Consider the following 12117-nt stretch of genomic DNA (forward strand, 5'->3'; position numbering starts at 1 on the left):
AAATGATAAAACTTATGATGCCTGTGCTGTGCGCAGCGGCGACGCAAAGTTGTTCGACCTGAGTTATTGTTCGGCCAGAAGCCACAGGGGGTGTTGGACCTAACTAAAGAAAACTGGGATGAAGGTTCAAGCCAAGCTAGGAATAAAATTCACTACATTCTGGACCAGAAAGCAAAGCTACACAAACTGGGAAGTTCTCATGGAATAATTTGCTCAAGTCCCTGGAATGTCAGCATCTCCTGTAAAACAGAGAGGCTCATCTCAGGCAGTTTTCAACGGGAAAGTGCTTGTATTGCTTGCTTTATTCAACCCACCAAGTAGCAACGGCTCTTGGTGGTCACGTGGCAAGTAAGAGACATTAATTATGAAGTGGTATGGTCAGACAGGGGCGGGGCCGCACAAATCCATCACCTCAACCTCTTTAAAGCATGGAGAGAGGCTAAAATTGGTTCTCTGATGAGCTTGGTTAAGAAAAGAAATGATTTGGAGCCCGAGGTGGCAAATTCAAAGTTATAACAAAGATAAAATCCATAGGAAAGTACAACTTGGAGTTGTGCTTCCGTGTCTGTGAAAGAATATGCTTGTCCATTGTTTGATTAAAACCATGGCCTGGATGCTTCCCTGCATCAGTTTAGTTATATTGACATATCATATTGAATTATGCAGTCTGAAAACACACAGCGTTAATTTATGATTTCAAGGAAGTGTCTATCATGAAGTTAAACTACTTTTTTTTGAAGATCATGTGAGTTATTTTTCAAAGACCCTGCAATACTTTTCCCAAGGAAAATAAAAAAAATAGAAATAATTCTAAAAGAAACAATTAAATAATTCTTCTTAGAAAATAAACATAAACATCCACTCTGAAAACACAAGAAACACATAGCACTGATCCCGTATGACACTTTTGATATTTGTTGGAGCTAAATCTAGTTCCTGACAGAACTGGCAGCAGTAGCCACATCTTACCTTGAACAATGAGGTGCACTTTTGTGGACTGTGGTTTCTTGTTTGTGAGTATAGAGCATACATAGGGCCCTTCATCATGGACATCAACATTTTGGATTTTGATGCTGTACTCTGTAACTGCTGTGTTTTCCAACAAGATGACACGAGGATCCAGAGACCACTTTTCACTCCCTGCAAATAGAATAGTGGTGCGATTGAGCCATGCCACTCGTGAGACTTTGCTGTCCACATTGCATCTGGCAGGCAGAAAGAAAGAGAAAGAAAGAAAAACATATTAGAAGTTTATCCCTGGACATTAGTTTTAACTTCCAAGAAACCTCAAACGAATTAGATTAGATGACAGTTCATATTATAACATGAGGTGTTGCTTATGAGATATCTATGCCGTATTTCCTTTCCTAAACCAAGTGGATGACCTGAATACAATCTTCTCAAGAAACTTCATCACAAATCATCACGTCATAAACACTTTGGAGGACATTTTCCCCTTTGTTTAACAAGCCTTTCACAAGCATGCCATTGATAAAATATTTTAATATAATGTTGATATTATATTAAAATATTCACACTATTGAGTTCCTGTTTCTCTTTATTCTTTATACAGGGTGGGCCATTTATATGAATACGCCGTAATAAAATGGGGATGGTTGGTGATATTAAAGTCCTGTTTGTGGCACATTAGTATATGTGAGGGGGCAAACTCCTCAAGATGGCTGGTGACCATGGTGGCCATTTAGAAGTCGGCCATCTTGAATACAACTTTTGTTTTTTCAATAGGAAGAGGGCCACGTGACACATCAATATTATTGGTAATGTCACAAGAAAAACAATGGTGTGCTTGGTTTCAACGTAACTTTATTCTGTCATGAGTTATTTACAAGTTTCTGACCACTTATAAAATGTGTTCAATGTGCTGCCCATTGTGTTGGATTGTCAATGCAACCCTCTTCTCCCACTATTCACACACTGATAGCAACACTGCAGGAGAAATGCTAATTACAGTTACTTGTCAAAATGTTATGTTGCTTTTTGAAAACAGATTCAAAAGTTAATGTTCTCAATAGCAACAAGGCTAACTAATTTTATTACGCTCATTACCTCAATTTAGCTAGAAATAAAGTAACATTTAGATAAACATGAGTCAGTGGTCATTGCTTGAGTGTAAAAAAGTCAGACACTAGCTATTGGAAACAAAACATCCTCAGGACATTTTCTTTAAGAGGATTACAACCGTAATTAAACTGCTGTCTGATTTATTTGAGCAGCTTAAAACAATACTTTGCGTCATTCATGTCAAAGATGTCTACTTATTTTTTTAATTTAGGGGAAAAAGCTAAAATTGAAAAAATAAAAAACACACTAAAATGTTCTTGGACACTTATAATATTCAAAGCCACAATATAGTAAAACATTTTCTTGATAGCATCAGTAAAACGGTGGACTGAAATGGCACGCCATTTTATTAGGACTTTTCAAGATAAATATGTGCTTCACATCAAAAATAGCCTACTAAAAAATATAAATACACAAAGTTACCTAAAAGGAAATTAAAATGTAAGTCTTTAGTTACTTAAAAAAAGACTATTGAGTTCACAGATAATAATAAAAATAAATTTAAAATTTTATTTAAAAGCACCTTTCAAGACACCCACCCAGACTTAACGATAAAATAAAGCACAATGTAGAACAATGACAAAAAGAAGAACAAAAAAAACAAGTTAAGTTAACAAACTATAAGGTCATAGCTAATATGCAGATTTTAACAAAACAGGTTTTGAGTTGAGATTTAAACTGGGAGCAAAGCCTGGGAGCAGTGCAACTGAAAGCTCTGCTTCCCATGGTGCTGAGGTGAAAAGAAGGCACAGCAAGTTGGATAGAAGGAGAAGATAGAAGTGAGCCGGCTGAAGAGGCAGTGCTTAAAAGGTTAGAAAGGTAAGGAGGAGCAAGGTTATGAAGGGCCTTGAAGGTGAGCAGAAGAAGCTTGTATACTATTTGCAATTTCACAGGGAGCCAGTGAAGTTCCTGAAGTGATGTGCTACTAGGAGGGGGTTCTGGTAATAATGCGGACAGCAGCTTTTTGAGCCAGTTTGGGGAAGACCATGCAAGAGAGAATTACAATAGTCAGTGCGGGAGGTAACAAGACTATGAACAACAATTGATGCAGACTGTGTGGAAAGAGAAGGGTGTAATCTGTTAATGTTGTATACAGTGGCTTGCAAAAGTATTCGGCCCCTTGAACTTTTCCACATTTTGTCACATTACAGTCACAAACATGAATAAATTTTATTGGAATTCCACGTGAAAGACCAATACAAAGTGGCGTACACTTGAGAAGTGGAATGAAAATCATACATGACTCCAAACATTTTTTACAAATAAATAACTGAAAAGTGGGGCGTGCGTAATTATTCAGCTCTCTTTGGTCTGATTGCAGTCAGTTGCCCATAGACATTGCCTGATGAGTGCTAATGACTAAATAGAGTGCACCTGTGTGTAATCTAATGTCAGCACAAATACAGCTGCTCTGTGACAGCCTCAGAGGTTGTCTAAGAGAATATTGGGAGCAACAACACCATGAAGTCCAAAGAACACACCAGACAGGTCAGGGATAAGGTTATTGAGAAATTTAAAGTAGGCTTAGGCTACAAAAAGATTTCCCAAGCCTTCAACATCCCACGGAGCACTGTTCAAGCGATCATTCAAAAAATGGAAAGAGTATGGCACCAAACCTACCAAGACAACGCCGTCCACCTAAACTCACAGGCTGAACAAGGAGAGCGCTGATCAGAAATGCAGCCAAGCCACTGTAGATGGAAATAGATAGAATGGGTGAGATCATTTGATATGAGATTTATAGGACAGTGAGCTGTCTAGGATGGCACCAAGGCTCTTAACCTGAGGTGAAGGGAAAACTGTGGAGTTTTCAATAAAGAGTGAGATGAGTAAAAGTGATTTGTCTTCAGTAGGTTGGATTTAGTGCCAATATGAAGGATTTCCCTTTTATTCTCACTGAGTTTAAGAAAATTAGAGCTGAACCAGGATTTTAATTGGGATAACCATTCTGTAAGAGAAGAAGTTAGGAGGGAGGAATCAGGCCTGCAGGAGCGATATAATTGGGTGTCATCAGCAAAACAGTAAGTAAGTAAAGCTCAAATTTAGGGAAAATGGTACCAAGAGGGAGGATGTATATTAATAAGGGCCTAAGAGGGCCTAAGACTGAACCTTGGGGTGCACCAGAAGTGACTGGGAATAGATGAGAGCGGAACGATTTAAGTTGAATAAACTGGGAGCGGTCAAGGAGATATGATTGGAACCAGGCTAGGGATATGTCAGAGATGACAAGACAGTTAAGTCTGCTTAGATGAATAGAGTGAGACATATTGTCAAAGGCTGATCTCAGATCCAAAAGGACAAGAATATTGAGAATACCAGAGTCCACTACATGTAAAAGAGTATTAGTAACCTTTAAGTAAAGTGGTTTCTGTACTGTGACATGAGCAGAAGCCAGATTTAAATCTCTCATAGATACTATTATTAATCATGTGTGAATGAAGTTGAGCTGCAACAATTTTTTCTAGGAAAGTCTTTTAGAGATGATGTTAAATTAGAAATCGGGCGGAGGTTGTTAAAGTTGTCAGGATCCAAGGAATGTTTTTTTCAGTATATAAGTGACTGAAGCAATCTTGAATAAGGGAAGAACAATACCAGTGGTGAGTGGAGAGTGAATGATAGAAGTGATGAGTTGGAGAGGCAAGATTTCACGATGGGCACGACAGGCTTTGATTTACATACGAATTCAGAAATATCAGCTTTATCAGGAGACTCAAAATGGAGAAAAGGCTCTGAAGAAGGGATAGACACGACATTCAAACTGAGTTGCTGGTAATTGTTATTCATTTTTGTCAGTGTTGGGGAGTAACGGAACACATGTACCAGCATTAAAATAAAAATACAAAATATAAGTAACTATATTCCATTACAGTTACCATTTAAAAGGTGATAATTAGATTACAGTTACTTTGTTGAAATAAATCAATTACATGGTGCTTTTTTCCTGTTTAATATGTTAGGCTATCCCCTCTCTAATTTTGGTAATTCCACACATTGCCGAAAACCCAAACTAAACACACAATAAGCGTTCTAATGTAAGCATGTTGTTGGCGTCAGTTACACAATGTACCCGAAGCCAGCACAACAGAGCCAGCAGCACATGGTCAGAAATGCATTTCTTACTGGGAAATTCCAACAACACTTCACATTTAAAGACGAAAGGGATGGGTGAAATCTGACCATGCAATGCAAACTCTGTTTCCAGCATCAAAGCTGCTCTCAGCATCTTAAGACTCCACCTCCAACCATCTGGAAGTAAGTTCTTTTTTAAAAACTATGGTTAGCCTACTACAACTATCTTGTTTCAGTTGTGGTAGCTACCTGGTTTAAGTGCCACCTCAGTGTCTTCGATGTACCATTGCTGTGTGAATTATTACTGTTAATGAAGGCTACTTGGCACCAAGCTAACATTGTTAGCTAGAGTTAGTTGAGGTTAGTTCATAGACTGCAGACTGTTAGACTTGATGGATAGATGCAGTTCTATGCAGTTCAATATGCAGTTCTGGAAGCAGTCTATGAACTAACCTCAACTTAACGTCAGCTAACAATGTTAGCTTGGTGGTGAGTAGCCTTCAGTAATAGTAATGAATCACACAGCATTGGTACATTCATGTAGTTGTAAAAAGAATGACAATATATTAAATAATCCAAAGTATTCAGAATACGTTAATCACATAGAGTAACTTAACGGAATATGTTACAAACTACATTTTGGGGCATATATTCTGTAATCTGTAGTGGAATACATTTGAAAAGTAACCTTTCCAACACTGATTTTTGTAGTGAAGAACAGCATCAAGGAGTTACAGGTTTCAGATTAATAGAAGGTGCTGAAGAAGTTTGTTGAGAAGTGAAAACAGGATCTTGGTGTTGTCCTCATAAGAGCTGATAATACCTGAGTAAAAGCTTTGTTTAGCCTGGTTGTTGGAATCTTTATACTGGAGTACATGACATTTATAGATTTCTTCATCAACAGTTAAACCAGATTTCTTATATCTAATGTATGCTCTAGTTGCCAAACTTTGGCCTTCAATGCTCGGAAGTCCAAGGTAAACCATGGAGCAGAAACAGGAAGGAAACATAATGGGTCCAGAGAATCAAACGACAATTATTAAACAATTATTATGATATAACACCAAATCATTAGGAGTAGAATATCAGTCCGGAACCTGAATATTATCTGGTAATGTCTGTGAAGGTTCTCAGTCATCCAGGTCATCATAGTCAAAGGAGCTTGCAAAGAAAAGCGTCTGGACTTCTTTAGGTTACTTGAAGACGTTTCACCTCTCATCCGAGAAGCTTCTTCAGTTCTAAGGTCAAATGGTGGGGCGTCCCAGATTTAAACCCAGTGGGAGTATCGCCCACAGAGGGACAAAAGGACCCCCTGATGATCCTCTAATCGCCTGAGCCAAGGTGTGAAACTGGGTGTGGGTCCCAATCAGCCAGAGTTTTGGGTGAGCTCATTGTGAAATCTGGCCCCACCTCCTTTGACTACGATGACCTGGATGACTGAGAACCTTCACAGACATCTGGCCCCACCTTATCATGCGAATTCCTGAGGTCAGATGGCCCAGGATGTGAATGGGCGTTAAGGCGTCTGGGAAGGGAACTCAAAACTGGATTATAGATGGCAGAGAGTTGGTGTCGTAAACCACCGCCTCTGTTCAAGGATGGTCGCTCACAGTGGACATAGATGTCCTCTTTCACTCCTCTTTCAAACCATCTGTCCTCTCTGTCCAAAATGTGAACATTGGCATCCTCGAAAGAGTGACCTTTATCCTTAAGATGCAGATGGACTGCTGAGTCTTGTCCTGTGGAGGTGGCTCTTCTATGTTGTGCCATGCGCTTGTGAAGTGGCTGTTTGGTCTCTCCAATTTAGAGGTCTGGGCATTCCTTGCTGCAGTGTACAGCATACACCACGTTGTTAAGTCTTTCAGACCCAGCAACACACTCAGACAAAAACTGGTTCACCCGAAAGACAAAACTCCAAAACACAGACTTAACAACGTGGTGTATGCTGTACAGTGCAGCAAGGAATGCCCAGACCTCTACATTGGAGAGACCAAACAGCCACTTCACAAGCGGCTTCACAAGCCCAATTTTTTTCAGGCAATATAATGCATTTGCATATGTGTGTAGAGATGTGTTTGTGTGCATTTATATGATCATAGTCAATGTTTTTCTACTCTTCATTAGGAGGCTGGAGGTTTTCCAAGCATACTCACACTAATATTAACGGCTATTTTATATCTTAGCTTTAGGGGTGTTTTACATTAAAATTCAATGTTTCTGTGTGTGTTTTGAGGATTGATTAAATAATGGCATATGCTGTACAGAGGAGTTACCGTCTACTGTATAGCGTTGCCCTGAGACAACAAACCACATTTTCATGCCTTACACTGGCCCTTCAAAAAAACAAAACTTTTTTTCTTTCAAATAATGCTACCAGGCACATCTCTTTCCAATAAAATGATGAGTTGAAGGTGGTGTGACTTTCAAATGGGAGGGGGGGCAGGACCCCTTTCTGCAAGCTGCACTACATGAGAGACATCTCCATTAGGAGGCAAGATAAAGATCACTATTTTACATGTTTATAGTGAAATAAATGTATATTAAAAATACTTGTATGTGCATGAATATGTTAAGAAGCATATTTGATTGTTTGTTCTACTTTTTAAAATTTATTTATACAGTAAAACTGTTAATTTTCATTTGTTGCCTCAAGGCAACACTGCGCAGTTAGCCCAATTGTTTTCAGGCAATATAATGCATTTGCATATGTGTGTAGAGATGTGTTTGTGTGCATTTATATGATCATAGTCAATGTTTTTTACTTTACAATCTACTCATAATTACAGGACATGGATGTAAAAACCATTTATGGAAGGAAACCAAGAGAATGTGCACTTTCTGTCCTCAGAAAATGAGGACAGTGAGCTTTCAGGGAGTGACAGTGAAGTAGAGGAGTGGATCCCTGACTGAGGTTTGAGGGACACTTAGGAGGTCAGGGGTCAGTTGGTAAAGTAACTGTGTCTGTGTGTGTGTTAGTGTCCACATAGCAAGCAGGTCTGGCCAGGATCTGGTATCAAGTTGGCACTGTGAGTAATCTGGGAGAGTAGAAAAGCGCTATATAAAAATTAGAGATGGACCGATCTGATATTACGTATCGGTATCGGTCCGATACTGACCTAAATTACTGGATCGGATATCGGAGAAAAATAAAAAATGTAATCCGATCCATTAAATATCACGAAAGCACCTCACAAAACTTGCAACACGCCGTAACTCACCTCAGAACGTTAGCACGTCGGAGCAGTATGCATCACGTGATAGAGCGGCTGTGGCATGCAGGACCTGTCGGTGGTCTGGATAGCATTTGGAGCTTCGCTAGCAATCCGGCATTTCATCTCAGACAAAGTTATCCCCGAGAGAAGTAAAGCAAGTGTGTAAGTCCATCTCTGAATGTTTGTAAAGCATTCCTGTGTTAAGCTTAACAAACGATATATGGAGCGACTGCCTCTTCTTGCTGCTACTTCAATCATGAAACTGCTTAATGATCAGCTGATCGGCTTTTCTGTCGCGAGTCCGTCTCTTGTTTGTTTTTGGCCCACTTTGCACCAGAAAGAGGAAACCAAAACAACAGCAGCACGTTTAAGCTCGATAAGCTGTTGTTAGAATTTATTTAATATTACTTTCTACACCAGGATCCTTTTCTACGTAGCTGACGCTGGTAACTGTGCAGGGGCGGATCTAGCAAAGTTTAGCCAGGGGGGCCGATAGGGCATTAACAGGGAAAAGGGGGCACAAAGACATACTTTTCTTTCTTATTCTCATTTAAAATGTCTAGCTTTTAATAAATAATTATCTGACACCCAAAGTTTTAATTTGATGCAAAATGAATAGAAGTCCATTACTGTATATAGTAACTATTAAGTCTAATATATTATCCCTAGTAAGCTATAGTACTTTTTCCTTTGGGAAGGTACCATCTGTGCAGTGTGCAATTTTGTTGAAGAAAGATGTTGAATCTATTTAATATTTTAATATATTGAAAAATAATTTATTTCTGTGCATTTTTTTTCACACTGCATCAAATTAAGGTTGATTACGTCGATTAAGCATCATGAGGTGGAGGGTGGTTCCCTATTTTTTATTTATTTATTTTTGTTGTTGCTAGGAGTTGGAACCCTATTAGTTAGGTTGCTTAATATTTACGCTAAGTACTCTTTAAAATACCAGAATAGGGAGGATGGTGTAGGTTTAAGTTCATTAGATTGATCAGTATTGCTGAACTATGAAATATTTTTTTTTGCATACAGGTATAACAGAATAGCTTTAGTGTAGTTGTTGTTTTAAACTTGAGTATGAACTTATACAAAATGCAGCAAGATATTTAAAAAAACAGTTTTGTTGATTAAAACACACTATATCGGATTCATATCGGTATCGGCAGATATCCAAATTTATGATATCGGTATCGGACATAAAAAAGTGGTATCTAAGTATGAAGAATGCTTACATGATGTACATACTGTGAATGCCTGCTTTTGAAACCTTAATAAAAATATGAATTTAAAAAAAAAAGAAAATGAAAAAAAAAAAAAAGAAAAAAAAAAAAAAGTGGTATCGTGCCATCTCTAATAAAAATCAGTCCATTCACTGTCTGAACAGAGTTTCGGCATGTTACTTTTGCACTGTTTTGCATGTTCCGGCACATGTTATTGCATGGCTTGATTAAGGTACACATTATGCTGACATCTGGGGCCAGAGCTTAAACTGTTCTGGGCCAGCACAGGGCCAGCAGTGTGTCTACAACTGGCCCGTGGCTGCACACCACCTACAGATGGCCCACATACCGCAATGAATAACGGCCCTTTGGTGGCCCAGATCAGGTTTGCCAGAGGTAATCCACACATGGGTCAGCACAGGACGACCAGGGTGTCTGAAACTGGACTTGTGCTGGCCCTTGTGTGGGCCACCTCTGGCAAACCAGGTCTGGGCCACCAAAGGGCCGTCATTCTTTGCGGTATGTGGGCCATGTGTAAGCACATTGTGTGGGCCTGATCCCTGCCATACCAATATTGCTGTGTGGGTGTCAGTGTGTGTGGTCATGTATTACTTATTGTTGTGGGGACACAAATTTGTTTACACACTCACATTGTGAGGTCTTGCCTACTATATGGGGACAAATTGCAAGGTAAATCATTCAATTTTAGGGTGAAGGCTTGAGTTAGGGTTAGGGTAAGGTTCAGGACTTCTGATGGGTAGAGTCAGGATAAGTCTCCAGGAAATTAATGTAAGTTGATGTAATGTCCCCAAAAGTGATGGAAACACAACGTGTGTGTGTGTGTGTGCACGCACGCGCGTGCATCGGGTTAGGGTCGAATGTTGGATGTATTTTGCAGTTTTATTGTTTTGTGAAATGTTTACATTGTTTATTCGTTGTTTATTTATTTGTTCATCCTTGTTGTACTAATACAACTTATTATAGAATAACTTGGCATTTTACTACCCTTGTTGCACAGTGTTGCCTTGAAGCAACAAACCAATATCTGTTTGGGGGGGGGTCAAATTTTATGATTGATATGTTATTAGGGACCCTAAAGCTCCCCCAAAATAGGGAGAAATATTTTTTTCCCCAAAAATTAAAAAGTCATGCAGTAGAGGGGTAATATCGTCTGACATTTAGTCTTGGATAACTTGTTCTTCATTTATTTATCCTGTAGAAGTGTAATATTTTACACTTTAAGTCATAAATTATTAATTAAATTCCAGGATGCTTCTTTGAGCATGGATTTTCTTGTGGTACTACAGCTTCCTCCAGTCCAGGATATGCATGTTGGTTAACTGATGATCCTGAATTGGTTGTAGGTGGGAATTTGAACACCTGTCTCTTTTTGTCACCTCTGCGAATGACTAGCAGCTTGTTCAGGCTGTGTCCTCCATCGTCCAGTGACAGCAGGAATAGACTCCAGCTCCCCCACAATCACAACTGGATAAGCAGTTAAGAAAACTGTAAATCCTTTCTGATCTTTCTAAGAACAACTTCAATTTACCTAACAGTTTTTGTTCCTGTCACTCATTTATGAAAATGCAAGAAACTCTAAATAAATACATGAAACAGATTACATCAGAAGTGATAAAATCTAAAAAAAAAAAAATACCTTTATCAAATGCCACAATGGTAGAGAATCAGAAGAAAACACGGTGGCACTCATATCAGAAAAAAATCAAGAAAAAAACCTGCATTGAATAAACTGACTTTAATAATCTGTTGTATGAGGGGTGACGGAGCAGCAACATGTAAAGATGCATGGCTGAGTTGCTTTGTGGGGAAACGCAATTTTTTCGTATAAATACTTTGACATTAGGCACTAACGCATTATCTGTCATCAGCTGAGTTACCACTGCAAACGTGCGCATCACCCAAGGGAAATTTGCAACAATGTCAGGGTCCAAAAATACCAGAAAGACTGATGGAGCCAAGGCCATTGATAGCAATGCTATATCCCCGGACACAGCCGCGCTAATGGCTGCCATAGCTTGCTCGGAGAAAGACGTAGTCACCAAAATTTCTACCCTGGAAGCAAAAGTTGAGACCAAGTGCCAAGCTCTCAATGACCTGATCGATTCGCTTCGCAGCAATGTTTCTGACCAAATAGATGAAGTGCGGACTGAACTTTGTGCTAAGATAGATGCTCTAGCTACTACCTGCACTGACCACCATAGCCAGCTAACTAGCCTGGAAGAAGCTGCAAACATGTATTCGGACCGGGTTGTGGACTTGGAGAAGACAGTTCACGATCTGCTGAAAGAAATTGTACCAGCTCTTTCGGACAAGACCGAAGACCTTGAGGGGAGACAGCGCAGATGCAACATTCGAATACTTGGCATGAGGGAGCACTTTGAGACTGGGATGCGCCCTGTCAACTCCAGGTTTTGGCCCTGGATACCGCTCAGACACTGGATCGGGCACATCGCAGCCTACAGCCCGTCCCTGCAAGAGACCAGAGACCCAGGCCACTTATTGTCAAATTT

At 39.5% G+C, this 12117-nt stretch overlaps 1 protein-coding gene across 4 annotated transcripts in view; it reads right to left on the bottom strand.

Annotated features, from left to right (window-relative positions):
* The window catches only part of opcml (opioid binding protein/cell adhesion molecule-like), a 436379-nt gene that overhangs the window by 132011 nt on the left and 292251 nt on the right, over positions 1-12117 (bottom strand). For all 4 annotated transcript variants that reach the window (XM_082549245.1, XM_082549247.1, XM_082549246.1 and 1 more), the window contains one exon: positions 970-1205. In XM_082549245.1, coding sequence (XP_082405371.1) covers positions 970-1205 — 236 coding nt within the window. The remainder of the gene's footprint in view (positions 1-969; positions 1206-12117) is intronic.

This window comes from Aulonocara stuartgranti (assembly GCF_965226115.1).
Source record: "Aulonocara stuartgranti genome assembly, chromosome: 10".
In the NCBI taxonomy this organism is placed as follows: Eukaryota; Metazoa; Chordata; class Actinopteri; order Cichliformes; family Cichlidae; genus Aulonocara; species Aulonocara stuartgranti.